The 27,773-nt window shown below is 45.8% G+C and overlaps 1 protein-coding gene across 1 annotated transcript; it reads left to right on the forward strand.

Moving 5' to 3' along the window:
* Positions 1-195: 195 nt before the first annotated feature.
* On the forward strand, positions 196-27,707 carry MTHFS (methenyltetrahydrofolate synthetase). Its single transcript, XM_083587063.1, has 3 exons — positions 196-447; positions 9,755-10,019; positions 26,169-27,707. Exons 1-3 carry the CDS (start codon positions 295-297, stop codon positions 26,390-26,392), a joined length of 642 nt encoding a protein of 213 aa, XP_083443189.1. The 5' UTR covers positions 196-294; the 3' UTR covers positions 26,393-27,707.
* The last annotated feature ends 66 nt before the right edge of the window (positions 27,708-27,773 follow it).

Consider the following 27,773-nt stretch of genomic DNA (forward strand, 5'->3'; position numbering starts at 1 on the left):
GTGTGCGTGTGTGACAAATTCCAGAGAGGTCACCCGGTTAGGCTGCAATAGATTGCTTTGAAGTCACTTTGGCACCAGATGAAAGGGAAAACCTTCCCCCACCCGGTATTTTGCCAGGACAAAGGTGAGTGTCTCTTCCAGCGAGAAAGTCCAGCTTGTTCGCCTTTCCCTCCGCGCTGAGGCCATTTAAGCCCCCGCGGAGCCCAATTCCGCGCGCTCCCTGCGCTCCTGTCCTGAACTGAGCCGGTGTCGTCGAGGCGCCTCCTCGGGGAGGCGGCGGAGGCTGCGCTGCCTATGGAAACCCGAGGGGAGGGCGCAGCCGCCTCCGCCGGCGACATGGCCGCCCTGCACGCCGCCAAGGGAGCGCTCCGAGCGGAGCTGAAGCGCCGCCTGGGAGCCCTGAGCGCCGCCGAGAAGCTGCGCCAGTCGCGCCTCGTGCGCGGCAAGGTGGGTGAGGGCCAGCAAGCCTGTCTGGGGGAAAAGTCTTTTCTGTGGGTTTTTTTCTCTCCCCCCCCCGGCCAGGCGTTTCCCCAGAGGCCGGCCAACCCGTGTCCCTCAAGGCTCGCTTGCCCTCTTCCCACGCGACGCTGGTTCACGTGCAATTAGAAAAACGAAGCGGGGAGCGGGGGAAGCCCCTTTCTCCACGGAACGGCGCGCGCGGCTGCCCGGGAAGCGCAGCCCGTGCGCCCTGGTCCCCCCACCCCCGCGCGCGGGTGTTTAAGATAGAGACCGAGAGAAAGTGAGAGTGTACAGTTCCGTCTGGGGGGGATTCCCTCCCGCCCCGAGAAAAACCCCTCCTTGAGTTGAATGAGGGCGCCTAAGGTGACGTAAGGGAACGGTTCGCACGTGAAAAGGGGCGGACGCGGATATGCCCCTGGAGAGGGTGGGAAGTGAGTGTTTTATTCGGAAGTGAGGTCGGTAATGCGTCATCCCCCGGAAAAGTGTGCGTGGGGAGCCCCGGCGGATACGCAGGCCCCCTCGGAAGGGAGATGTCCCCTTGAGTTCATTGTGGCTGCTTTCACACCAAAAATGGATTGCGTGTGTTTATGGAACTGGTTTTGTTTAAGAAAAACCTATTGCTTTTGTTTGTTTGTGTATTACTTTGAGGGGATGTTGTGCAAGCCGCTTTGTGACTATCGATGGCGAAAAGCTGCCTATTAATGTTGGAAATAAATGCAGAATTAAATGGGTTTAGGGACTGCAAATTGGGAAGCGGGTGGCGCTGTGGGTTAAACCACAGAGCCTAGGACTTGCCGATCAGAAAGTCGGCAGTTTGAATCGACGGGTAGAGCTCTTGTTGCTTGGTCCCTGCTCCTGCCAACCTAGCAGTTTGAAAGCACGTCAAAGTGCAAGTAGATAAATAGGTGCCGCTCTGGCGGGAAGGTAAACGGCGTTTCCGTGCGCTGCTCTGGTTCACCAGAAGTGGCTTAGTCATGCTGGCCACATGACCCAGATGTTGTACGCCGGCTCCCTCGGCCAATAAAGCAAGATGAACGCCACAACCCCAGAGTCTGCCACGACTGGACCTAATAGTCAGGGGTCCCTTTCCCTTTTGGGACTGCAAGCCTTACACTTTAAAAGAGGGTGGGGGGCTGAGGGCTGAAACTTTTCTGGAGGCTCGCATACTCTGGCCTGGCAACCTTTTTTCTTCTCACATGTGGTGAGATTGGGTAGAATTCAGCAGTTGAGGGAGGTGCATTTTGTGTATGCTCAGAGGCAGCCTCTACTTTATTGACACATCATGAATTCATAGGGCGGAACATAATACATAAAAAGCAAAGTTTGAGCACTGCTGATGCAAAGTAAGCTGCTTCACTTTTGTGCAGTATTCATCAATTCTGTCACGCCATTCATCATTCTTTTTTTATATATTTTTATTTCATTTTAATACATCACACACAAAAAAGAAATATAGAAGTAAACAAATATCCATCAGCACCTAGCAACTGAAAAGGGAAAAAAGGAAGAAAAACAACAACAATATTAAATAGTTCTCACAATACATTTAACATGAAAATGACTTTTTTCTATATAACTGACTTCATCATTCATAACCACCTTCTGCTTTTCACCCCATTCCCAGAGACCGAAACTTCCTTTTGCTTCCATAATATTTTGAGATGAGTGAAAATGTCCTAGGAATGGAACGTGTTAGTTCTGTGACCTAGACTGGACCCAGCATGAGAATGGTATCAGATAAGGACATTGGAAGCTGCCCTGTACTGAGTCAGAGAAATGGTCCATTTAACTCGAAGTGCCTTGAGGATTTCAGGCAGGGCAAATTTCCCACATGGGAGAGACCCCTGCTTGAAATCTTGGAGAGCTGCTAGGAGTCAGCGTAGGCCAAAGTAAAGGTAAAGGACTCCTGGACGGCTAAGTCCAGTCAAAGGCGGCTGTGAGGTGCGGCGCTCATCTCGCTTCAGGCCGAGGGAGCCTGCGTTTGTCCACAGACAGCTTTCCGGGTCCTGTGGCCAGCATGACTAAACTGCCTCTGGCGCAGTGGAACACCCTGATGGAAACCAGAGCGCACAGAAATGCCATTTATCTTCCTGCCACAGCGGTACCTATTTATCTACTTGCACTGGTGTGCTTTTGAATTGCTAGGTTGGCAGGAGCTGGGACAGAGCAACGGGAGCTCATCCCGTCATGGGGATTCAAACCACTGACCTTCCAGTCAGTAAGCCCAAGGGGCTCAGTGGTTTAGACTACAGCACCACCTGCTCCCTAGATGTTCCACTGGTTCCCTTCTGTATAAGGCTCCTTATTTTCCTGTATCACTGATGGCCTGTGGTGTCAGTGTTGATGCTTATGGTATCTGGGGACTGAGGGTTATGAACCATGGGATGCATATCTTCTAGCCTTTCCCCCTCCTCCCTGCATGAGTCTCAAGATCATGGGTAGGCAAACTAAGGCCTGGGGGCCGGATCCGGCCCAATTGCCTTCTAAATCTGGCCCGCGGGTGGTCCGGGAATCTGTGTGTTTTTACATGAGTAGAATGTGTCCTTTTATTTAAAATGCATCTCTGGGTTATTTGTGGGGCATAGGAATATAGTCCAGCCCCCCACAAGGTCTGAGGGACAGTGGACTGGCCCCCTGCTGAAAAAGTTTGCTGACCCCTGCTCAAGATGCTGTGTGTGCCTTAATTAGTATCGGAGGGGAAGTGTTTTTTCCTCCCTAATTTATCACATCTCCATCACTTTTTCAGCCGTGTGCGGGACAGAGGTCTTAAATGCTTAAAACACATCACTTAGGACTACTTTGGTTACAGTTTTGTACCTGTGCAAATATTTCTGTGTCTGTAATCTGCCTTGACCGTGGTTTTAACTATGGAAAGGCGACATACAAGTGAACGATTGTGATCATGGTTTTGCTCTGAGCAGGTCTTTTGTTTCATTATTACAACGGTTTCCTGTTTTTGTAATTGTATTTCTGGTTGTTAAAACCTGCCCTGGTGCATGGAAATGTTAGAAATCACAGTCGTTTAATCAAAGCAGCTTCTTGATGTTATGTTGTGAACCGTCCTGAGATTTACAGGTATAGGGCAGTATAGAAATTTAATAAATAATAATAAGAAGAAGGGGAGAAAAAGTATTATGGAAAGGAGGTTGGGGACGTGGGTTGCAAGTAGCATATAAGTTGTATATCCACTGACCCGCTAAACCTCACTAATGATTGCTGAATGCTCTTGTGCTAAGGGATGGCTCAATAGTTTGTCTCCTGTGTAATTCCTTGCAGCCCCCCCTCACTTGTATAATAATGTTATGTATGTTATGTACTGAAGTTCTCACCCTGGGCCAGCAGGGGGATACTGTAGATAGTTTTCACTCAGGTCCACACATGTAAAAAAGGGATTGAAAATGACGTTCAGTGATTGGATAGTTACAGAAGGTTGTTACAGTTGCGTTGTACTGGAGCTCTATATAAGCAAGCTGGCTGAACCCTTCAGTTCAGTTCTGTTCTGGCCTGTGAATAAACAAGAGCTGTTTGAAGAATCGCTGTGTCGTCTGATATGTTCACCCACAACTTAACACTTCTCTCCCAGTAAATTAAAACCAGTTTTTAAAGCATCTCTGTTTCTTGTACACCGGAGCGAAGTTAGGAGCCCTGCTCCATCCGATGAGAATTCGCCTTTCATCTTCATCTGGCTTTTCAATACCCTGAAATGTAACAAGATGCTGTCAGTTAGTGCCTGAACGAGATGTATTTGAGTAACAGATGGGGGAAGAGAGATGAAAGAAGCCCACCACTGAAACGCCAGAAAATGAAAAGGAGGCGGAGAGAAAATTTATTTCTTCGAATGAATACTCATTTGACAGAGGTCTTAATTTGAAATGAGAGCAGCTGCACCGGGCTGACCTCACCACTGGCGTTTAATTAGTCACTGGGTGGCTTTGCTTGCTGAATGTTTCCTTTTGTGACTGAAGTCCTGCTGGTTTGCATGCTCTGATTCGGCAATAATAGCCATTTCCTGATCCAGAAAAGCAAGCAGATTCCCTTTTCTTTTTGCTTGCTTTTGGTAAACTGCTGTACAGTTTCCTGCGTTGTTCACAGTGCTGTGTGGTTGTGGAAGTTTCCACCGTGGGTGTCTTCTCTGTCTTTAAATAAGATCTCTCAACCTCCCAGGGGTAGTGGGAGTGAGGCCAGTGCACATCAAAGTACATTTAATTTAAATGCAAATATAGTGGGAAATTTGCAAATTTTAAAAATAACCTATGTTGAAGCTTGGTTGGGAGGGAAAAGTTTGGTATCAGGAAAGGAGCTCAAGTTTCTAGGCCAGTTTAAACGGCCCAGGGCAGAAGTAATTCTGGACTCTTCTAAACTGGGCCAGCCCTATCATTAGGTAGGGGGAATGTGCCTGATTTTGGGTGTCGTGAAATGACAGCAAATTCTTCACAGAATCACAGATTTGTAGAGTTGGAAGGGACCACGGGGGTCATCTGGTCAAACCCACGACTCTGAGTAGACTCATGCTCTACTGATTGCGTTGGTTATTTAATTTCATATTTAATATCGCATTGTATTTTCACTCCCAGGGACGAGGAGAGGTGCTTGTGGGCCATTCAGCCTCAGGTGCCAGCATAACATGAACACCTTGATACACCTTTGATATTCTGGGGGGAGCATCATTTGTTCTTCCTTCTTGGGCAGCAAAATGTCTTCGGTTATGTTATGTACTGAAGTTCTCACCCTGGGCCAGCAGGGGGATACTGTAGATAGTTTTCACTCAGGTCCACATATGCAAATAAGGGATTGAAAGTGATGTTCAGTGATTGGATAGTTACAGAAAATGGTTACTGTTGCGTTCTAGTGGTGCTCTATATAAGCAGGCTGGCTGAACCCTTCCGTTCAGTTCTGTTCTGGCCTGTGAATAAACGAGCTGTTTGAAGAATCGCTGTGTCATCTGATATGTTCACCCACAACTTAACAGGTTAGCTCTGCATCCAAACCATGGCTTGCTCTAGAGTGATTTCTCCCCCCCGCCCCACCTTCCTTGTGTCAATCACAGCTCCATATTGCATTGCACCAGTTTAAACCATGCTTAATGCAAACCGTGGACCCCTTGGTCTGAGGTGGGTCTGCAAACTATAGTGATCCTGCCATGTTGTTTGTATAAACCATGGTTTTCATTGGCATGCATGTGATTCAAAACTCTGATCGGCACCAGGAAGAGGAACGTTCTCTCCAAAGAGGTGGGATGAGAAGGGAGTACGTTTTCACAAGACTGGATCTTGATTTGCAGGTCATATCAAAGTTCTACTTAGAGTAGACCCATTGAAATTAATGGATCAAAGTTGGTCATGCCCATTATTTTCAACACTCTGAATAGGACCAGCATTGGGTAGAACCCATTGTTTGTAGGGAGATAGTTTTAAGTGGTGGGATTCCAAACTTGGATGACCTTAAATATAATCTGGAGAGCAGCCTGATCATGCCCAGTGTTGTGTCATCTCTGAGCCTAAGAAGATCTGCCTTTTCCCAGTACTTGTTTGGGAAACCTGCCAGGAAAAAAGCATACCCCCAATTTTTGGTTCCTTGAAAGAACAGAAGGATGCAGACATTAATAATGAAATAAAACACAGTATTGACAACCGTCTTGAGTAGCTCCTTGTAAATAAATGGGTTTAATGTTCACATATATCAGTTTAAAATATATATTTATATCCTGCCTTTCCAGCTTGCAGTAAGTTGTGAGCCACAGTTGTGAGGCAGCTAACGAGATTTCAGATTAAAACAATCATACCGTATATACAACCATCAGACCAATAAACACAACAAATAAACTTGGTTGTAAGAGGCTGATTTAAGAGCCAGTTGACCCATAAACCTGTTGGAATGAAACATGTTTTAGTTTGGCGTCTTCAAGCCTTCAGGGAAGGGGGCAAAGAGCCCCAAAGCCTAACAGCGACACAAATTCTTCTGAAACCGTGTAAAGATTGGCAAAAATTATGGCTGAACTAGCTGATACTTAGTATGCCTATGGTGTTTTCCTGAGTGCTCAAGGGATTTCATCGACATTATTTGCACGATCCTAATAACAGTTTTGTAATGTTGGCTGCTTGCATTATGCCCACATTACAGAGAGTGTCTTGCCTCAGGTCATCCAAGTGAAGCTCAAGGAGTAGCAGGGATCTCCTCAGGGACTTCCAGCTCAGTTTTCAGATTGAGTTCATGCTTGTAACTATTACGGCTGCATCGAGTCCCGCTGCAGAGATAAGGAGACTCCACAGCCCCAAATGAGAAAGCCTCCGAAAACAATCCCGTTTCTTAATCCTGTTTACCAGATGGTGGTGGTCCCTGCGGAGAAGCTGTCAGAAGCTAAACACTTGGGGGAATTTGGGGATTCAAGAGTGCATGTGTGTGTGTGTGTAAGTTTTAGGGGCGTATGAAATTGGTTGCCCAGGAGAACCCAAACACCTGCCTAGCTCCCTAGAAGGTATGTTGAGAAGAGGGCTGTTGGATCAGACTAAAGGTCCACCTAGTGTAGCATCTTCTTCTCAATCTGGATACCATTGCTGATTTACAAGCACCTTGCCAATTTGGATCCAGGATACCTCAAGTACCACCTAATCCCATCTATCCCTGTCCAGTAACTGAGGTCTTCAGGGGAGTCACCGTTAATGGTCCATCCAGGTTGGAATGCATGGCTTGTATCGCTTAGGATTGTGGGCCCAATTTTGTGGCTCTGCCTTCTAGCTGACGTCAGGCAGGCCCTCTCCCTACAGAACCTCCAGTACCAATCAAAGACTTTTTAAAAATTCCAACAAGCATTTTAATTTCAGATTTTAATAGGTTTTTAAAAACAAACAAACAAACAAACAAACAAACAAACCCCTTTTTGTATTGTAAACAGCTTAGAGGCCATTGTAGTTAAGCCGAGACCATATAACACCGGTCCTGAAAGACCTACATTGTCTCTCAGTACATTTCCGGGCACAATTCAAAGTATTGGTGCTGACCTATAAAGCCCTTGGCCCAGTATCGCTGAAGGAGCGTCTCCACCCCCATTGTCCAGCCCGGACACTGAGGTCCAGCTCCAAGGGCCTTCTGACGATTCCCTCCCTGTGAGAAGTGAGGTTGCAGGGAACCAGGCAGAGGGCCATCTTGGTAGTGGTGCCTGCCCTGTGGAACGCCCTCCCGTCAGATGTCAAGGAAATAAACTATGTTCCAAAGAACATTTGCCAACCGGAACAGTCACTTCCGGGTTTGTGGTGTTCGGGAGCCAAAACATTCGAATTGCAAGGCCTTTGGGATCCAAGGTATGACTGTAGTGGGGAAGCTAAACTGAACTGTCAGAGGAGGATTTGAGCAAGGCCTTTTACCCGAGGCAGCAGTGGCATTGTAGTGGTTAGTGTTTTGGGCTAGGACCCGGTTCAAATTCCTGCTCATCCATGAAGCTCTGACCTTGGGCCAGTCACAGTCTCTCAGCCTAAGGGCATCTTCCATCAGCATATTAATGTAATGCTTTGCTAGGCTTAAATCCCTTCTCCCAATACGACACGGAAGTGTCATAGTTGATCTACAGCAGGCATAGGCAAACTCCGGCCCTCCAGATGTTTGGGACTACAATTCCCATCATCCCTGACCACTGGTCCTGTTTGCTAGGGATGATGGGAATTGCAGTCCCAAACATCTGGAGGGCCGGAGTTTGCCTATGCCTCATCTACAGGGTGGGGAGATTCAGATCTGGTCCACTGGGGTCAAAAAGATTCCTTGACCCCAGTGAATGCTGGATCAAATGGTATCTGGCAGTTTTCTAGTAAGGAAGCAGCTTGTTTCCAGACGTTGTGCCAAGTGCGTTGCTTCAAATATCTGAAGGGATGCCGGACAGAAGATGGAGCAGGCTTGTTTTCTGTTATTCCAGAGGACAGAGGTAGAGTTCAGTGGGTGAAGATTACTAGGAGGGGGCCATGGATGGGGCATCACTGGCCTCTCAGGTACCATTGAACTTCAGCTCCCATCAGCCCCTGCCAGCATGGCCAATGGCCTTGGGCAATGGGGAGTTGTAGTTTTGCCCTGGGTGATGGGGGTACACCAACTAGAAGGCCGCAGGTTCCCCATATCTGTGCTAGGCATTAGAAGAAGCTTCCTAGCAGTAAGAGTTGTTTGGCATTAATCTGACAGGGATGGAAGATATTGAAGATATTTTAAGCAGAGGATGGAAGCCATCTTAGTACTTGCATCCTATGTTTCAGATCCCGCTCTGAGCAGGAGGCTTGACTAGATGACCACTAAGGTCCCTTCCTCCCCCCCCCTTATTTATAATTTTATTTATTTGGTTTTCAGATTAAAATTTTACAGTCACATATCCAACATGCAACATAAAAGCAAGATTCCAGAGAATCTCCTGGACTTCCCTCTTCCCCTTTGTGGGTCCTATTGTTAATCATTTCCTCCTGCATCTTTTATGATCATCCAAATCTTTTACCTCTCTGTTGTATACACCATTAAACTACAAGTGTTATCCCAATCTTACTAATGATTTTAACAGTTTACAATGGTTTTTAAGATAAGTTACAATTTCCCCCCATTCCTTATTAAAATTTTGGTCTTCTTGATTTCTGATTCTTCCGGTCGTTTTAGACATTTCGACACAATCCATCAACTTGATCTGCCATTTTTCTCTGGTAAGGACTGTTATGTACTGAGTTGAATAGGATCCAAAATGCAGCAGTCTGATTGGTCCTAGAACAATAGGATTCAGAATGCAGCAGTATGATTGGTCTGCAGGAGCCACCCAATCCAGCTCCAGATGGAAGTGAATCCACAACCTGATTGGTCTACAGGAGAATTCCGGAATTAGCCAATCACGTGCAGCCCATTGTGTAAATAATGTATATAAAGCAGATACTTTGGGGAAACTTTCATTCCTCCTCACCACTATGAGCTGAATAAAGAGCATGAAATCCACTCTCGACTCTGAGTATATTTCAGGACTTTATCTTCTTTCCATCTCTGGGCCAATAAAATCCGTGCAGCCATGGTCACATACATAAATAGTCTTTTCTGCTCCCTTGGGATTTCGGCAACTTCCTTGGGATTTTGGGGTTTTTTAAAGAAAAAGTTATACTGCTAAGGTCCTTTCCAACTGTATGGTTTGATACACTATTAAAAGAACAACAACCTTGGTTACAGTTGGAAACTTGGATTATGTGGTTAAGCCCAATGCCTCAAGGAAAAGGTGGGTTCTCCCCCCGTTTTTTCTCGTGAACTTTCCAATCTCTCTGACTGCAAACTCCTCTCTTTCCCAGTGCAGGTGTTGGAGCATCCTAAATACCAAGCATCTCGGAGAATTGCCGTCTTCCTAAGCATGCCGGATGAGGTCCAGACAGAAGAAATCATTAAGGACATTTTCCAGCGTGGCAAAGAGTGCTTCATTCCGCATTACAAGCCCCGGAGCAGCCACATGGACATGGTGAAGCTAGCTTCCTACGAAGAAATTGCTTTGCTGCCCTTGACTTCCTGGAACATCCATCAGCCGGCTGAAAATGACATCAGGGAAGAAGCCTTGTCAGCGGCAGGTGAGCTTGGCGAGCGCGGGGCTGTAATTTGGTGCCAGAATACATCCCTGTGGGAGAGATGAGTAATGTTGTGACATATCAAGGCATGGACAGTCATTGACGGAAAATATCCAAAGTGGTACAGTGGTTAGACCGGGAGTGGGGACTCTGTCGCCTTCCAGATGTTGGTCTCCCAATCCCCATCAGCCTCAGGCAGCATGGCCCAATGGTCAGGGATCAGGGGGCTTGTAGTCAAAACATCTGGATGACACCATTTCCACATCTGTGCTCTGTTGCACCGCAAAAACACACATGCAATACAGTACACACAAACAGAGAGAGCAATTGTTCTGCAAAAAGACTGGGAATATATCTGCATGCTAGTCTGTGAATCAGATCAGTTCTCTTCAAATTGATAAGATGCATGGACCAAGTTTGCCTAAAACATGGACTGAATCAAATCTTCATCAACATCATCACCATCATTTATTTATACCCCGACCATCTGGCTGGGTTTCCCCAGCCACTCTGAGCGGCTCCCAACAGAATATTAAAAACACAATAAAACATCAGTCATAAAAACTTCCCTAAACAGGGCTGTCTTCATATGTCTTCTAAAAGTCAGATAGTTGTTTATTTCCTTGACATCTGATGGGAGGGCATTCCACAGGGCAGGCGCCACCACCATGTAGGCCCTCTGCCTGGTTTCCTGTAACCTCACTTCTTGCAAGGGAGAGAATCGCCAGAAGGCCATGAAAGAGTCTCCTTCTGCTGTTTTCTGCAGATGCAATAGAGGTGGTGAAGAAGGTCCTCTTCGCCATCGCTATCACCACTTGGTAGGTTCGATGTTGAGCTCTAACCTCTGTCAGGTCCGATTCAGAATGAGTTTTCCACCACCGGCGTTCTAGCAGTCTCAGTGATTGTTTCATCGCCCTCAGCTCCAGGGAAAACCACGGGGCTGTCTGGGCTCCATGGAATCGGAGAGGGCGCTTCGGAGCCAGACAGTCGATAGCCCTGGTTAACTCCACAATCCAGCGGGCCACCAGGGAATCAGCTGAAAGACCATCAACATGGAATAAAACATCCCCTACCACTCTCTGGAAACATTTGGATCAGGCTTCCTCAAACGTAGCCCTCCAGATGTTTTTGGCCTACAACTCCCATGATCCTTAGCTAGCAAGACCAGTAGTCAGGGATGATGGGAACTGTAGTCTCAAAACATCTGGAGGGCTGAGTTTGAGGAAGCCTGATTTGGATCCATTAAGTGGTGGGGGCGGACCATCTGAATTGGTCCCACCTCCCTACAGAGGGGAAGGGTCACAGAGAAGTCCTTCAAGTCCCTCTCCACCCCCCTCCAATTTTTAAAATTGAAAATACTTCTGAAATATACTCAGAGTCGCAAAGTGATTTCATGCTCTTTATTCAGCTCATAGTGGTGAGGAGGAATGAATGAATGTCCCCTCAAAGTATCTGCTTTATATACATTATTTACATAATGGGCTGCACATGATTGGCTAATTCCGGAATTCTACTGTAAGCCAATCAGGTTGTGGATTCACTTCTATCTGGAGCATGACTGGGTGGTTCCTGCCAACCAATTATACTGCTGCCTTGTTCTAGGACCAATCAGACTGCTGCATTCTGAATCCTATTGTTCTAGGACCAATCAGACTGCTGCCTTTTGGATCCTATTGTTCTAGGACCAATCAGACTGCTGCAGTTTGGATCCTATTCAACTCAGTACATAACAACTTCGTTCTCCTACAGGACTTTAGAATTGGTACATAAGCTAAGAGAAGGGGGAAGAGCAATTTCAATTGTGGGCAGAAGAAATTCATTAATCGCATACGTCTGCATGAAGGTATAATGAGCGAGCTATTTTAATCATTCTCAGACTGACATTCTATGGACATTAGGTGCACACCTGCATTTAAGAAGCCCTGGAAAAAATCCACCCGTGTAGTAAATAACGTCTTGACGGCCCCATTGAAGGATTTAAATAAGATGTGTGCAAAATGACAGATAGATGGAGCGCATATGTTGGAAGCGGCAATGTTAAATATAACTACATAATGGGAAAAACAGAAAATGGTCCAAACAAGATTGTAAAGTGATTGCCAGGACTATTAGATTTTCTTCCCTTCAGGGAGGGTTGATTAAAATTTACAGTACAATATATATCCAAGCGAGAGATTAATTTAAAAAGTATTTTTTTCCTGCCTTTTTTTTTTTTTACACTGGTCATAAAAAAGACCATGGCATGAGACAAAATTGAAAATCAAGGCTTAGCTCTTAATGTAATTTATTTTTTAATGAAATGATTTGAAGTTTGGAATGAACTTCTGCTCAAAGACAATGAGCCATGGCACTTCTGTGTCGGGTGGGTGGGTATCGGGAGAAGGGATTTGGGTCTAGCAAGGCATTAGTATGCTGGTGAAAGAGCCCCTCTGGGGAAAAAGGGGGAGCAGGAGCAGCTCCTGATCCTAGTAGTGTTTCTAAACTGCCAGGGATTCTCAAGGCAGAGATGAATCGAACGGTACCGTCCTTTGCAGGTGGAACTCAGTTCCACGGAGTTAATTTCCTTATTAAATTTATAGCCTTCTCTTCCTCCCATAGGAGCCCAAGGGCTGGAAGCATCAGGTGATAAAATAATAAAAACATCTCAAAAATTAAAATAAAATCCAGTTCGGATCCAGACCAGGAAAGATCCGAACTGAAAAGCCTTGTTGAAAGAGGAAGGTCTTCAGTCGGTGCTGAAAAGACAACTGAGACTGTGCCTATCTAAACGTTCAAGGGGAGGGAATTTTGCCACACTAAAGGCCTGATTCTTACTTTGTGTAGAATGGAGTTACTGATACAGTAGGATCTGCAGAAGAACATCACTTGCAAAGTGCAACGATCCATTGGGTATGCAAGTGGTGAAATGATACCCGCATTGCTCAGAGCCCTTTTTGTTGTGTTTTTGTGGGTGTGTTTTGCAACATGTCACTGGGGCAATAATAGTGCATAAGTGGACGATTTATACTGGGCTGCCTGCACATCATTCCACTTTATTAGTTGCTCTGCAATGCAGGGGCGCGGGTGGCGCTGTGGTCTAAACCACTGAACCTCTTGGGCTTGCCGATCAGAAGGTCGGTGGCTTGAATCCCGCGACGGGGTGAGCTCACGTTGCTCTGTCCCAGCTCCTGCCAACTTAGCAGTTCGAAAGTACACCAGTGCAAGTAGATAAATAGGCACCGTTGCGGCAGGAAGGTAAACGGCGTTTCTGTGCGCTCTGGCTTCCATCAGTGTCCCATTGCGCCAGAAGCGGTTTAGTCCTGCTGGCCACATGACCTGGAAAGCTGTCTGTGGACAAACGCCGGCTTCCTTGGCCTGAAAGTGAAATGTGCACCGCAACCCCATAGTCGCCTTTGACTGGGCTTAACCATCCAGGGGTCCTTTACCTTATCTACCTAACCCCAGTGTTACTTCATTATTGGGATCCTCTGGTACTATAGTGCAACAAAAGCAAGACAACCCCCCCTCAGGTTACGTACTTAATTTGTTCCGGAGGTCCGTACTTAACCTGAAACTGTTCTTAACCTGAAGCACCACTTTAGCTAATGGGGCCTCCTGCTGCTGCCGCGCCACCGGAGCACGATTTCTGTTCTCATCCTGAAGCAAAGTTCTTAACCTGAAGCACTATTTCTGGGTTAGCGGAGTCTGTAACCTCAAGCGTATGTAACCTGAAGCGTATGTAACCCGAGATACCACTGTAAATATTACAGGGTTTTAGCAGGAAGCTGTGGGCCATGCACTAACTGGAAATGAAACTGCACGTTGTATCCAAACTAGCCTTACTCGGAGTATTTATTTTTATCAATTTGTTGCACTGACTTTCCCACTTCCCGCCCCCCTCAAGGCGGCATGCATGGTAGTCCCCCTCCTCATTTAACCCCCACAGCAACCCTGGGAGGTAGGTCAGGCTGAGAGGCAGCGACTGGCCCAAGATTACCCAGAGAGCTTCATGGCTAAGTCGGAATTTGAACTCTGATCTCCCAGGTCCCTAACCGACAATCTAACCACACTGGGGCTAGATCTATTGGAAGGTGTTTTGGGGTTGTTTTTTAAGAGAACTGTGGGTGGGGGAATTTGGGTCAGGAAAGTGAAATCTGTCGAGTCTGTGGGAAATGGCTGACCCAGATCAGCTGTGTGCAAAAGGGCTCGCTTTCTTTCTGAAACTTGAGCAACGAGGGCTACTAGAGGCCCGAAAACACTTCCTTTAGCCAGCAGGTGTCAGTATTCTGTAGATTTAGTAGTGAGATTGAGTGACACTCCACCCCCCCCCCCCCCGCTCCATGTAATTAAATTCTTGCTCAGTCATTGCAGTCACATACAGGAGACAGATCAGGTGTCCCCAGGGAAGTCTGAAGGCAGCTGTGCCATGTGCAGTCATTTCTCTTAAATGTGAGCGTAAGAAAAATACTTGTGGGGTAGGGGCTGTGACAGAGGACAATGAAACCATGAATACTTTGGAGACAATGTTTTGTTTTGTTTTTTGTTTTGTTTTGTTTTGTTTTGTTTTTATACCACCTTTCATCTGAATATCACAGGGCAGTCCACAACATAAAAATACAACATGAGAAAGCAAAATATATACTAAAACAAAAACAAATACCCCCCCCCCTTACAAACACATTTAAAATGATTCTCTGTTAATCAGCCAGATAGGGGTAAATAGGAATGTTTTCACCTGATGCCTAAAGGTATGTAATGAAGGTGCCAGGCGAGCCTCTCTGAGGAGAGCATTCCACAAACAGGAAGCCACCACAGAAAAGGCCTGTTCTCTCGTCGCCACCCTCCAGACATCTTGTGGAGGAGGCACATGAAAAAGGGCCTCAGATGCTGATTGCAGGGTCTGGATTGGTTCAGAGGCGGTCCTTGAGATATCTGGAGACAGTGAATGCTCTGCTGGGATTTTCTTCCCCCTCATAACACTAGAATTCAGAGCCACTCGGCAAAATTGACTGGATGTGGACTGAGCATGAAGTATTAATCTTACCTGGTATAAGAAGGTTAGTTTATATAATGACACATTCTAAGTTAGGCAAAAGCACTCAAGGAGGGTACAAAGCAGAGCTGGGAAAGGGTGTTGCAAGTGTGTGTGTGTGTGGGGGGGTGTAGGTTTGAGAGTCCAAAGGGCCAGCTGTTGTTGTTTAGTCATTTAGTTGTGTCTGACTCTTCGTGACCCCATTGACCAGAGCACGCCAGGCACGCCTGTCTTCCACTGCCTCCTGCAGTTTAGTCAAACTCATATTAGTAGCTTTGAGAACACTGTCCAACCATCTCATCTTCTGTCGTCCCCTTCTCCTTGTGCCCTCCATCTTTCCCAACATCAGGGTCTTTTCCAGGGAGTCTTCTCTTCTCATGAGGTGGCCAAAGTATTGGAGCCTCAGCTTCACGATCTGTCCTTCCAGTGAGCACTCAGGGCTGATTTCCTTCAGAATGGATAGGTTTGATCTTCTTGCCGTCCATGGGACTCTCAAGAGTCTCCTCCAGCACCAGGGCCAGCTAGAGAGGCCAAATTTGGCCCCTGGGCTTGAGATTCGCCCGGGTTGGACTAGATGATCCTTCCAACTCTTACAATTTTATGATTCTAAGTCCTGGCATGCGTGTGCGTCTAACCTTTCCATCTTCATTTTGTCCTGGAATGAGCATTTCCACGCTGAAAGGAAGAGGAAAGGATAGCTTTTGTCTTTGGCGGTCTGTATGTTTTGCAGGTAATTCGCTTGCGAGTTTATTGTCAGTCAGGTTGCTAAATTGCCAGCGAGATGAAATTGCAGAAAGTAATACTCGGAGACAGGCGTATTATTCTGCTTTGATTCAACATGTTCACAGCTTCTCAGCGCTGCTAGGTGGAACTGGTGCAGCTGATTGTAAACTGATAAGACGTGTGGTTAGTTTATGCTTGGGGATTTTTGTTTTTTGCTTAATCCATGTGAATATATTTCAAATCTTTGACTGGTTGTGCTTCACCACCCACACACGGCAGAATTGGCACAACCCAGAAGTTTGAAGAAAAATCCTTTATAGCGAGGGGTGGGCTGTAACTCAAAGGAGTGGGAATGGGACATCCTGGAAAAGGACGATGGAGGAAGAGAGACGTGGTAGAACGTGAGCCATCTCGTCTGGATAGGTAAAATTTTCTGGTTCACACTGAGAAGCTATTCTTAAATGCCCTCTGGTTTGGAATTGAGTTGCCCATAGAGATCATTGGAGACATCCGAGATATTAATGCAGCTGGGATTCCGCCACCAGGATCATCACCCCTTGCAAAGCAGCCCTGCCAGCACTGAACATGCTCAGTGGGGATGGTTGGTTGGTGATAACCCCCCCCAAAAAAGCAGAGAGTGAGTGGCGGGGGGATATTGGGGTCTGGCTGGAATAAAAGACCAGATCAGACCAAACACTCAATCTAGTTCAGTATCCTGCTCTCACAATGGCCATCCGAATGCCCGTGAGAAGTCCTCAAGCAGCGCATAAGCACAATGCTCTCCCCGCTTGTGGACGCAGTTGGCGCTATGGTCTAAACCACTGAGCCTCTTGGGCTTGCCGATCGGAAGGTTGGCGGTTCGAATCCCCACAACGGAGTGAGGTCCCGTTGCTCTGTCCTAGCTCCTGCCAACCTAGCAGTTCGAAAGCATGCCAGTTCAAGTAGATAAATAGGTACCACTGTGGCAGGAAGGTAAACAGTGTTTCTGTGTGCTCTGGTTTCTGTCACGGTGTTCAGTTGCGCCAGAAGTGGTTTAGTCCTGCTGGCCATATGACCCAGAAAGCTGTCTGTGGACAAACGCCGGCTCCCTAGGCCTGAATGTGAGATGAGCGCCGCAACCTCATAGTCGTCTTTGGCTGGACGTAACCGTCCAGGGGTCCCTTTACATTTTTTTACCTTTTACTACCCACTACTGCTAGATCCCAATCTGCTTTCTGCCCTTCCAATTATTTTGAAGCTAGCTGCCCTGTAAGGCTGGGCAATATCTGATTTTCATCATCGCAATATATCCCCATCTGAACATCGCAATATACCAATTCATCACAATGTCTGAAATAAGGAGGGGGCTGTGAAGAGGAATTGGCTGGCTTCACGGTTTCCCTCACATTTTGCATAGCACACAACATACACACACACACACACACACACACACACACACACACACACGATTCGTAATCTATTCACAGGTCAAAAAATATGAAACCAATATACCATGATACGGACTTGAAACTGGTTTTGGATGATATATCAATATATCATCTAGCCCTACTGACCTGTTGCCTCTTAATCATCTCGTCTGCAGGTTAAACATACACAACTTTTCTCAAAAGTAGGGATGGAATTTAGCTCAGTTCTCACTTAAAGCCAAATTTATCACAACCACACTTTCTGAAACAATGTGGAAACTGAAGCATGGCCATCCTTTGAAATCTGCACTTACCTGAAATTTGCTATGCAGTTGTCCAACTAAACAGCGTTTTAAAAAAGTATTATGCATATATTTTATATATTGGTGAAAACGGCATGCAAAAAATGCATTCTGTGAGGAGAAATTGCTTGTAAAAACATCCATTGGTCAAAAGTGCATACAAAAATTAATATAAATTCATTCCAAAATGCATCATCACCCCCCTCAACACCTTTATCCTTTGCCTTAAAGTGGACATTGTTGCAAGTGAAGCTTTGCATTTTGACCCTTTCAGCTCTTCTGGTTCAGGGAGAAGGGGAGTAGACTCCCCCCCCCCGCTCTCAAACGAAGAGCCCTCTAAACTCTGCTTCCCTCCTGGTTGCATAGCAACCCTCTCAATGCCATCTATCTCCTCCTCCCCCTCTGCCTGTGAGCTTTCCGAGTCTGCTGCTTTATCTGAGTCTGGGAACTCTCATTGAAGGAGGCCCAAACTAACCCACTCCTGCTCTGTCTGCATTCCCTTGTCTCCAGAGTCAGCCTCTTCCCAGGCATTCGATTCGTCATGTCTCTGACACAGATACACTCCAGAGGGAGAGTTCTTGAGTGTTTCTGCTGGACCGGTCACCTATGTGGAGGTCACCTATGGGAGGAACTGTAGCTTATTGGTGTTGCACCTGAACTGCAAGTAGAAGGAGATAGTTGAGTGGTATGGCATTTGCCTTGCATGCAGGAGGTCACAGCAGAGTGCCAGAGCACCTGCTTTGTATATCGAAGGTTGAAGGTAAGTTGTAGAACTTTCCATGCAGAAGGTCCCAGATTCAATCCCCGACATCTCCTGCTAAAAGCTGATGGGGAAGGAAAGTATTCCTGAGCCTTTGGAGTGTCAGGGAGAGATGACCAGAGATGGAGAACTTGTGGTCCTCTCCAGGCATTGCTGGACTCCAATTCCTGATGGTTGACTATGCTACCTGGGACTGATGGAGTCCAACATATGGAGATGTTCTCCAGCCCTGGAACAGAGAATACCGATTGGGTCTAAGGGCAGCTTCCTAAAAGTCTGTTTGGAAAAATTAAAGTACAAAAAACAGCTTAACATGGAATATATATATATATATATATATATATATATATATATATTATATATATATAATGATTAGCTATATCTGTCCCCAGCAAATGGGCTTGCTTTGCTGATCCACTACTGTTGCTTTGCAATAGAAAGACAAAAGAATAAATCCACTTTATTTTTGAGATAGTATGGCAGAGAAATTTAACTTGCTTTTTGTGTCGTTATACTAGATGGGGCAAGCTCTTGGCAAAGATGGCACCTCAATGTATCAATGTCTGCCATTCCATTGGGTGGCTGTTTCAGACTTAATATGCCATCTCTAAAGCAGAGCTGGAGCAATAGTGTATTTTTGATTTTGAGTGTTTGACAATTTCTGGTCTATATGCAGGAAGCAAATTTAGGTAGAAAATGTGCTGCTCATTTGCAAACTCTGAGGATTTATTTTCTTAGAGGGGCTTCCCCCCCCTCCCCAACCTCCGAAGTATTGTTTCAATATTTATTCAGAACGCTATTTATTTAAGGCTACATTTGCACATTTATTCAATCATGAATTCCTGCAACTTCTCGTTTGCCCTGCTAACTGTATGTTTGCCTTTGACACCTTGCTGCTGTATTTCAAGCACAAACCATTGCATTCAGCGGATCTTACTTCTGAGTAGACAGGCAGAGGGTTGCACTGGCTGGTTAGAGTGTTTTAAAAACATATTAGTCAAGAATTCTGGATGCTACAGTGTTTTATATTTTGCTGAGAACTATAGCTTTGCCAACAAAGGTCCGTATAGTAAAAGCTATGGTTTTCCCAGTAGTGATGTATGGAAGTGAGAGCTGGACCATAAAGAAGGCTGATTGTCGAAGAATTGATGCTTTTGAATTATGGTGCTGGAGAAGACTCTTGAGAGTCCCATGGACTGCTAGAAGATCAAACCGATCCATTCTGAAGGAAATCAGCCCTGAGTGCTCACTGGAAGGACAGATCCTGAAGCTGAGGCTCCAATACTTTGGCCACCTCATGAGAAGAGAAGACTCCCTGGAAAAGACCCTGATGTTGGGAAAGATGGAGGGCACAAGGAGAAGGGGACGACAGAGGACGAGATGGTTGGACAGTGTTCTCGAAGCTACCAGCATGAATTTGACCAAACTGCGGGAGGCAGTGGAAGACAGGCGTGCCTGGCGTGCTCTGGTCCATGGGGTCACGAAGAGTCAGACACGACTAAACGACTAAACAACAACAACAAATAGCTTTGTGAGGGAAAAGCTATCATTCCCATAATTCTTTGGGGGAAAGGATGTGCTTTAAATGTAGAAAGGTACAGATGGTAATAAGTCACATCCATTGCTCCAACTATTTGTTGTCTCTACCCCTGTCTGCCAATGGCATATGGTCCCTGGAAGATTACCTATGAGGGAACATGGCCCTGCAGTCTGAAGTGTTCCCCCACTTTGGACTCACAAGATCAGCACCAGACATATTGAAATATTTAGACCTTTCAAGGATATTGCAGATCTGGGCTCTGTTATTACTTGAAAAATAATACATTTACGTTTATTTTATTTCTGCATTTTCTGTTCAGATAAGCACAAGAAGCTTTGGCAGGAGCTGTGAGGAGGCCCCGGCAGTAACTACATATTCAACACCCATCCAACCGCCCCTGATACCAATATACGAATAAATTGCATCTCCCAGTCAGAAGCCTTAAATAATTAAGTGAGAGGAAACAATTTACTCCAGACTGGAGACATTAAACAAAAAGATTGGGGAGGGAAGAGCAGAGCAGAGACGGGGAAGCTAGTGCTAGATTTCTGTTGCAAATATAACAGGAAGATACCACATCAGTCCATATTGACAGTAAAAAACTCCAATTTAAACATATATTAATGTCAGCAGACCATATGCCCTGATAGATACTAACATAGATAAATACTAACAGCTTCATACCTGGCATTGCTTGGGAATTCTAAAAAACCCCCCCAAAATGTGTAGTTTTGAAAGGTTCGGTCCATCGTGTCAATCCAATTATCTCCAAAAGAGATGCAATCCTTCCACTTGATCTCAGGAACTATTATACAGAATTGGGTTACGATTCCTTCACAGGTGTCCAAATGCATAGGAAACAAAGAATTTTCATTGCCATATGTCCGGATTTTCCCTGACATATATACAGAATATTGCAGTTGGCAGCAGTGCCCTGGCGGAAATCTTACAAATGTCTAGGGGAAATCCGGACGTATGGCAGCTTATGTTGGCAGTGCCGTTTTTGCTGTATTTCCATTAAAAAAAAGCTTAGAAATGGCATTTTAAAAAGCAGTTTAGTCCCAAAAGCTCAACAGCTGTCCAGATTTGTAACTGTTTGAAATAAAGGTAAAGGACCCCTGGACGGTTAAGTCCTGTCAAAGGCAACAATGGGTTGTGGCGCTCATCTCGCTTTCAGGTCGAGGGAGCCGGGGTTTGTCCCCAGACAGCTTTCCGGGTTATGTGGCCAGCATGACTAAACCGCTTCTGGCGCAGCGGGACGCTGTGACAGAAGCCAGAGCACACGGAAACGCCGTTTACATTTCTGCCACAGTGGTGCCTATTTATGTACTTGCGCTGGCATGCTTTCGAACTGCTAGGTTGGCAGGAGCTGGGACAGAGCAACAGGAACTCACTCCGTCGCGGGGATTCAAACTGCCGACTTCCAGTGAGCAAGGCCAAGAGGCTCAGTGGTTTAGACCACAGCGCCACCCGCTTCCCTAATTAGGCAACCTTAATATATACTGAAGGGACGCGGGTGGCGCTGTGGGTTAAACCACAGAGCCTAGGACTTGCCGATCAGAAGGTCGGCGGTTCGAATCCCCGCGACGGGGTGAGCTCCCGTTGCTCGGTCCCTGCTCCTGCCAACCTAGCAGTTTGAAAGTACATCGAAGTGCAAGTAGATAAATAGGTACCGCTGCAGCAGGAAGGTAAACGGTGTTTCCATGTGCTGCTCTGGATCGCCAGAAGTGGCTTAGTCATGCTGGCCACATGACTCGGAAGCTGTACACCGGCTCCCTCGGCCAATAAAGCGAGATGAGCGCCGCAACCCCAGAGTCGGCCACGACTGGACCTGATGGTCAGGGGTCCCTTTACCTTTACCTAATATATCCTAGATACATTCAAATGTAGAAAGGGCAGTAATATGTTCAGATTATTTACCCTTCCAACTTTGAAACAGCTTCCACATTTGCTGTGCGTCTGTTAGTCTCCACATCGCAGGAATATAATTTAGAAGCGTATGAGCACCTACAAATGTCAAGGATTGTTTCCAAAGCAAAGTTAATATGAACAATAATATTTCACCCAAAAGAGGACGCTATACAACAGGCCCACATCAATGAGGTTTTATCAGTATCACATTGGCACCTATCTGAATGAGCGAAAACACACACATACAGCCAAGAGTTTCACGGCACCTTAAAGACAAACAAGATTTATTGTGGTATAAGCCTATGTGGACAAAAGCCCACTTAGTCAGATGTTTGAAGTGTTATCAGCAAGAGGATAGAATTAATTAGCAAGATGTATATACCGCTTAATTAAGAAATAGCAAATCGTTTAAAGCATATCAAAGAAAACTAAGTGAGCCTAAAGCTTACTAACAGGCCTTGAATATCCCAGGGTATCTCTTAACCAAATGACAGGAATAGCCAGCAACTCCCTTCCCACTTTTCTACTTGTACACCGCAGGTTCAGCAAGAGCGTACACCGACCATCAGAAACAGGCTCTCTTCTTTTCGTAATGAAATACAGTGCTTTTGCTCCTACATCCATCCCCCCAGCGAATAAAAGTTCCTGAAGTTTCTCTCCTCTGCAAAAACTAACAAGTAAGATGATGAGGTTCGTTCCAAAGGGTTGCACAGCCGCCGCAGGCTCATTTGTTTCAAATGTCCCCTTGGCGATTCCCACTCCATATCGGAACAAAAATAGCAGATCGGCACAATGGTTGCCTTTAAGCTTGGCAGCGGTTCAGGACGGCAGCCGGTTCCCTTCTTCTCCCTGGCAGAGGCATGAATCAATGTCTGAAAGCCCGATGGCCAGCAAAACCTCAGCCCCTGAGTGCAAACATGCAATTCAAGCCGAGAAAACACCCAGACTTCACTCCTTCTTTTACCTGCTATTGCTTCCCTCTTTGCGCAGAATTCCCTCCAGCCCCTGAAATGCTATTTTGCACCAAGAAAGCAACAGTTGTGTTGGGGGTGGGAGACGGGACAGACACACACAAGCAAATGGTGGCGTTGGGAAGATGGACACCACAGTGTTACTGAGAGCCAGTGTGGTATAGTGGTTAAGAGCGGTAGATTCGTAATCTGGTGAACCGGGTTCGCTTCCCCGCTCCTCCACATGCAGCTACTGGGTGACCTTGGGCTAGTCACACTTCTCTGAAGTCTCTCAGCCCCACTCACCTCACAGAGTGTTTGTTGTGGGGGAGGAAGGGAAAGGAGATTGTTAGCCGCTTTGAGACTCCTTAAGGGGAGTGAAAGGCGGGATATCGAGTCCAAACTCCTCCTCCTCCTCCTCCTCCTCCTCCTCCTCCTCCTCCTCCTCCTCGTCTTCTTCTTCTTCTACTGAATAGCTAAGTCAGTAGAGCTTGAAACTCTTAATCTGAGAGTTGTGGGTTTGACTCTCGCCTTGGGTAAAAGCAGTGCTTTTTTTCCTGGGGGTACGCATACCCCTAATCATTTTGTGATTTTTTTTGTGCTTTTGTCCATTTACTGTATTTACTTTTCCCGATTTGAACTATAAAATGGTGATTTTCTTGAGTCAAAATGAGAGTACCCCTAAACATCTTTTTTGAAGAAAAAAAGCACTGAGTAAAAGGTTGCAGGGGGTTGAACTATGTAGATGATCTGGTGCTTCCTTCCAGCTCTACAATTTTATGATTCTATGATACAGAGCACAATAAAAACCACAAAAACAAGGACCCCATCCATAGCCCCAAAATCACAATCCATTCAATATACAGTCGTACCTTGGTTCTTGAACGCCTTGGTACTCGGACGTTTTGGTTCCCCAACTCTGAAAACCCAGAAGTAAGTGTTCCGGTTTTTGAACGTTTTCTGGAAGCCGAATGTCCAACGCGGCTTCCGATTGAGTGCAGGAAGCTCCTGCAGCCAATCAGAAGCTGCGCCTTGGTTTTCGAAACGTTTCTGGAGTCAAACGGACTCCTGGAACGGATTAAGTTTGAGAACCAAGATACAACTGTTTTACAGGGAGGACATCCAAATCAGTTCTTCAGTTTTCTAAGGCAAGGGTAAATTTAAAGAGTATTGGTCCTCATCCAGTATGCTGTCATCCTGTGAGCCCATGACGACATTGACAGGCATATATTCTGGGTTGGAGAAGTGTCCCAGCCAGGGCCCCAATCTATAATGAATCCTATTTTCCTTTTATCTCTTATGCTACAGTCCAAATTAACCAGCCTATGGTTAAAATGCTGCAGTGTTGTAGAGCTACCAGATGTTTCCTTTCTTCTATTAAAAAGAAAGCCAGGGTAGAATCTTGATTATTATTAACTGCACAAGCCGAGTTTTCATCTTATTGATTGCATAATAGATCAACTGCAAAAATAATTATACCTGTGAAAAGCTTGAGCAGGGGGGGGGGGGAAGGCGCCTGCAGCGAAGCAATCCTAGTTTGTAATTTTTTAAAAAGAAAGAGAGTCAGGGATGTGAGCCTGTTTGGACGAATTAAAACCAAACAGTGGAAGAAACAATCATAAAAGTGCCCTGGCCAGCAGCACACACTAAAAACAAGAGAGGAAAGCGGAATTAAAGAGAAGTACCAGGAACGTGGAGATTATCCTTAAGAGATTGCTTAGTTGTTTCTACATCCATATTGTTTACCAATCGCTTGTAACATTTATGTGATTGAAATTTGAATTATGGTGCATATATCTAGGATTTCAAACCAGTTACAGAAATCCTAGCCAAGCGTAAGTTACTTGTTAATGATTCAAATGAATCTGCATGATTGAGAATGTGTTTCTGTACTCACACATACACCTTTGTTGTTTTTAAATGATGTCTGCACAGGTGGCATCATAGGAGCAGACTTTATATGCCACATCAGACCACTGGCCCATCTACCGGTAGTTAACATAAAGGTACCCCAGTGTGGTGCAGTGGTTAAGAGTGGTAGTCTCGTAAACTGGGGAGCCGGGTTCGATTCCCCGCTCCTCCACATGCAGCTGCTGGGTGACCTTGGGCCAGTCACACTCCTCTGAAGTCTCTCAGCCCCGCTCACCTCACAGAGTGTTTGTTGTGGGGGAGGAAGGGAAAGGAGAATGTTAGCCGCTTTGAGACTCCTTCGAGTAGTGATAAAGCAGGATATCAAATCCAAACTCTTCTTCTTCCAATGGTCTGACTCTGTACAAGTGAGCTTTCCGTGCTCCTGTGGTTATCTGAATTTCGTGGTGCAGTTTACTTTAAAAAGGGTTATTTTAGAGGAAGAATGTGTACAAAATGCCTACAATGATCCTTTTAAACCAGGCCTTTGGTTGATTTGATTGACATCCTATGCCTTTTTAAAATGTGGTGGTGTTTTTTTTAAGGGTATTTTTATTGGGTTGTTATTATTTTGATTATATATTTTGATTTTCTTCTGTGAACTGCCCTGAGACCCCTGGGTATAGGGCGGTATATAAATTCCAATAATAATAATAATAATAATAATAATAATAATAATAATGCAGTTGTACCTTGGTTTTTGAACCAATGCATTCTAGAAGTCCATTCAACTTCTGAAACGTTCAGAAACCAAGGCATGGCTTCTGATTGGCTGCAGGAGTGTCCTGCAGCCAATTGGAAGCTGTGCCAGACGTTCGGCTTCCAAGGCAAAGTCCACAAACTGGAACACCTACTTCCGGGTTTGCGCTGTTAGAGTTCCGAGTTGTTCGTGAACTAAGCTTTTCTAAAACCAAGGTACGACTGTAATAATAATAATAATAATAATAATAATAATAATAATAATAATAATTGATGCAGTTTTTATGCATTAAAAAAATCTACCAGAAAAAAATCTGTATGGAATAGACCTGTGAGTGAACTCATACATAATTGACACAGATTAGAAGAATCCATCAGTCCCTAACATGAGAGCAAAGCTAGCTTGCTGCCCTCAGCTGTGCTTGAGGACACTGTCCCATCACCAGTATTGGGAGTGAACTTCTACTGCCGCTCAAGTTTGTTTCTGTACATGGGAGGGGGCCAAATTGTCCTTTGCCTCAGACTGCAACATCCATTGAGCTAGCCCTGTTTCTTAGAGACACCTTCTGCAGTTGCCCCACTATCAGAGGTTAGGTAGCTGAGGAACAAATCTGACAATTTCAGTTTCTCTCAGACTTCTCATTTCCCCCACTCTTAAGTCATAGCTGCTTTTAGATTTCCCCATTCTAGTGAATGGGGAACCACAGAGCTTTTATTTTACACAGCGTGGCTCAGGAGCATAACTGCAGATCGAAGCAGAGAGCCCACAGAGCGACTCAGAAACAGATGAGAATTTAAAACAACATAGCTATAAGGCAAATCTTGAGGTCTGTGCATGCGTCAATATATGCCACCCTTCCTGAATAAATAAAAAGGAAATGAGTTGGTGAAGTCAGTACTGTTTCACTCAAAATACATGTTTTTATGTTCTCTCTTCAACAGAGGGTCTGGATCTCATCCTCATGCCAGGACTTGGTTTTGACCAAACTGGCAACAGACTGGGAAGAGGAAAGGGGTACTATGATACATACCTGAACAGGTGCAGACAGCATCCCAAAGGAAAACCTTACACAATCGCCTTGGCTTTTAAAGAACAAGTATGTGACGTGGTCCCTGCATCTGAAAATGATGTGAAAGTTGATGAAGTCCTGTTTGAAGACAACTGACCTGGAACCAGTTTTTATGAATTCCTAAACAGCTGTAGAGCTGGTCCACAACTGCACATTCACCGCTGGCTGCATTAACATGTCTGAAAGGCTCGCTTCAGATTACAGATCAGGTGAAAGGCTCATCTAGTCTAGCATCCTGGTCTTGCGTGGCGAGTTCCCGCCTCCCCCTGGTGGAAATAACGACACATGACACAAGTATTTAGGTTAATGGGCTAAAAATGGCCACAACTTTATTGGTTACAGGTGATGAGCGGTATTGGCTTAGGCATTGGTCCTACCGACTATCCGGCTTCAGCCTGTTTGCTTGAAGACCGGGAAGGGTTAACTGCCAGTAGGGGGAGTCCTGCTGATGCACATCAACTAGGAACTCCCCCGGGGTCACCGCTTGGGGGCGTGCCTTAGGCCCTCACCTCCATAGGCTTCGGACAGGGCCACGCCCCCCGGAATCCTTTACCGGACTACCCTTCGCAATCCGGGGGAGGTGATGGCGCTTCCTCCCCCCTTCATCTACATAACAATACCCCTACCAATGCCTAACCGCCCATCCCAGGAAGTTGTGATGATTTGCTACGAGGTAGGCGAAAAAGCTAAGTGGCTGGTGCCAATTTGCCAAGTGGAAAAATTGCAACCAGGCCCCTTGACAGCGACCAACCAAAGTCCATAGCAAGGTCTTATGAAACCTAAAGGGCGGGTGGGTGGGACACCAGAGGAGCTATGGCGGCAAAAGAGGGAGATCCTTGGCCGCGTCAATGCTAAATAGCGCAAACCACGCCTCCCCCAGGCCAGCCGATTGGCTGGCTAGGGAGATGACACGGCCAAGGATTCCCTCAATGGTGCGGAGGCTGGGAGCCAGCCCCCACGCACGTGGGGAGGGCGTGAAGCCCGCAACCCCACCTCCTCTCGAACTCGGAAGTGGCTTTACAGTGGCCAGCCAGTTACCTACAATGGACAGGATCTGAGTGGAAGAGCTCTCTCTCTCCATGCAAAGCCAGTGGAGCCCACAGAATGTGCAATATAGATGATGATGATGACGACGACAACAACAACAACAATTATTTAGTATTTCTACTCTTCCCATCTGACTGGGTTTCTCCAGCCACTCTGGGCGGCTTTCAACAGAACATTAAAAACAGAATAAAACTTCGAACATTAAAAACTTCCCTAAACAAGGCTGCCTTCAGTTGTCTCCTAAAAGTCAGATCACATTTTTACACATAACAGAACACGATACATTTGTGTTTTATAGGATATACACCTGTCTCATAATCTGACAATTCAGTGTGATTAAAAGATTATTTGTGTCACCCGAAAAGCTTTGTGTTGAATTAAGATTTGTCTCTCACTCGCCTATAGACATTTTGGGGGCCGTGCGCATACT

This window comes from Podarcis filfolensis (genome assembly GCF_964270895.1).
Source record: "Podarcis filfolensis genome assembly, chromosome: 14".
NCBI classification, from domain to species: domain Eukaryota; kingdom Metazoa; phylum Chordata; class Lepidosauria; order Squamata; family Lacertidae; genus Podarcis; species Podarcis filfolensis.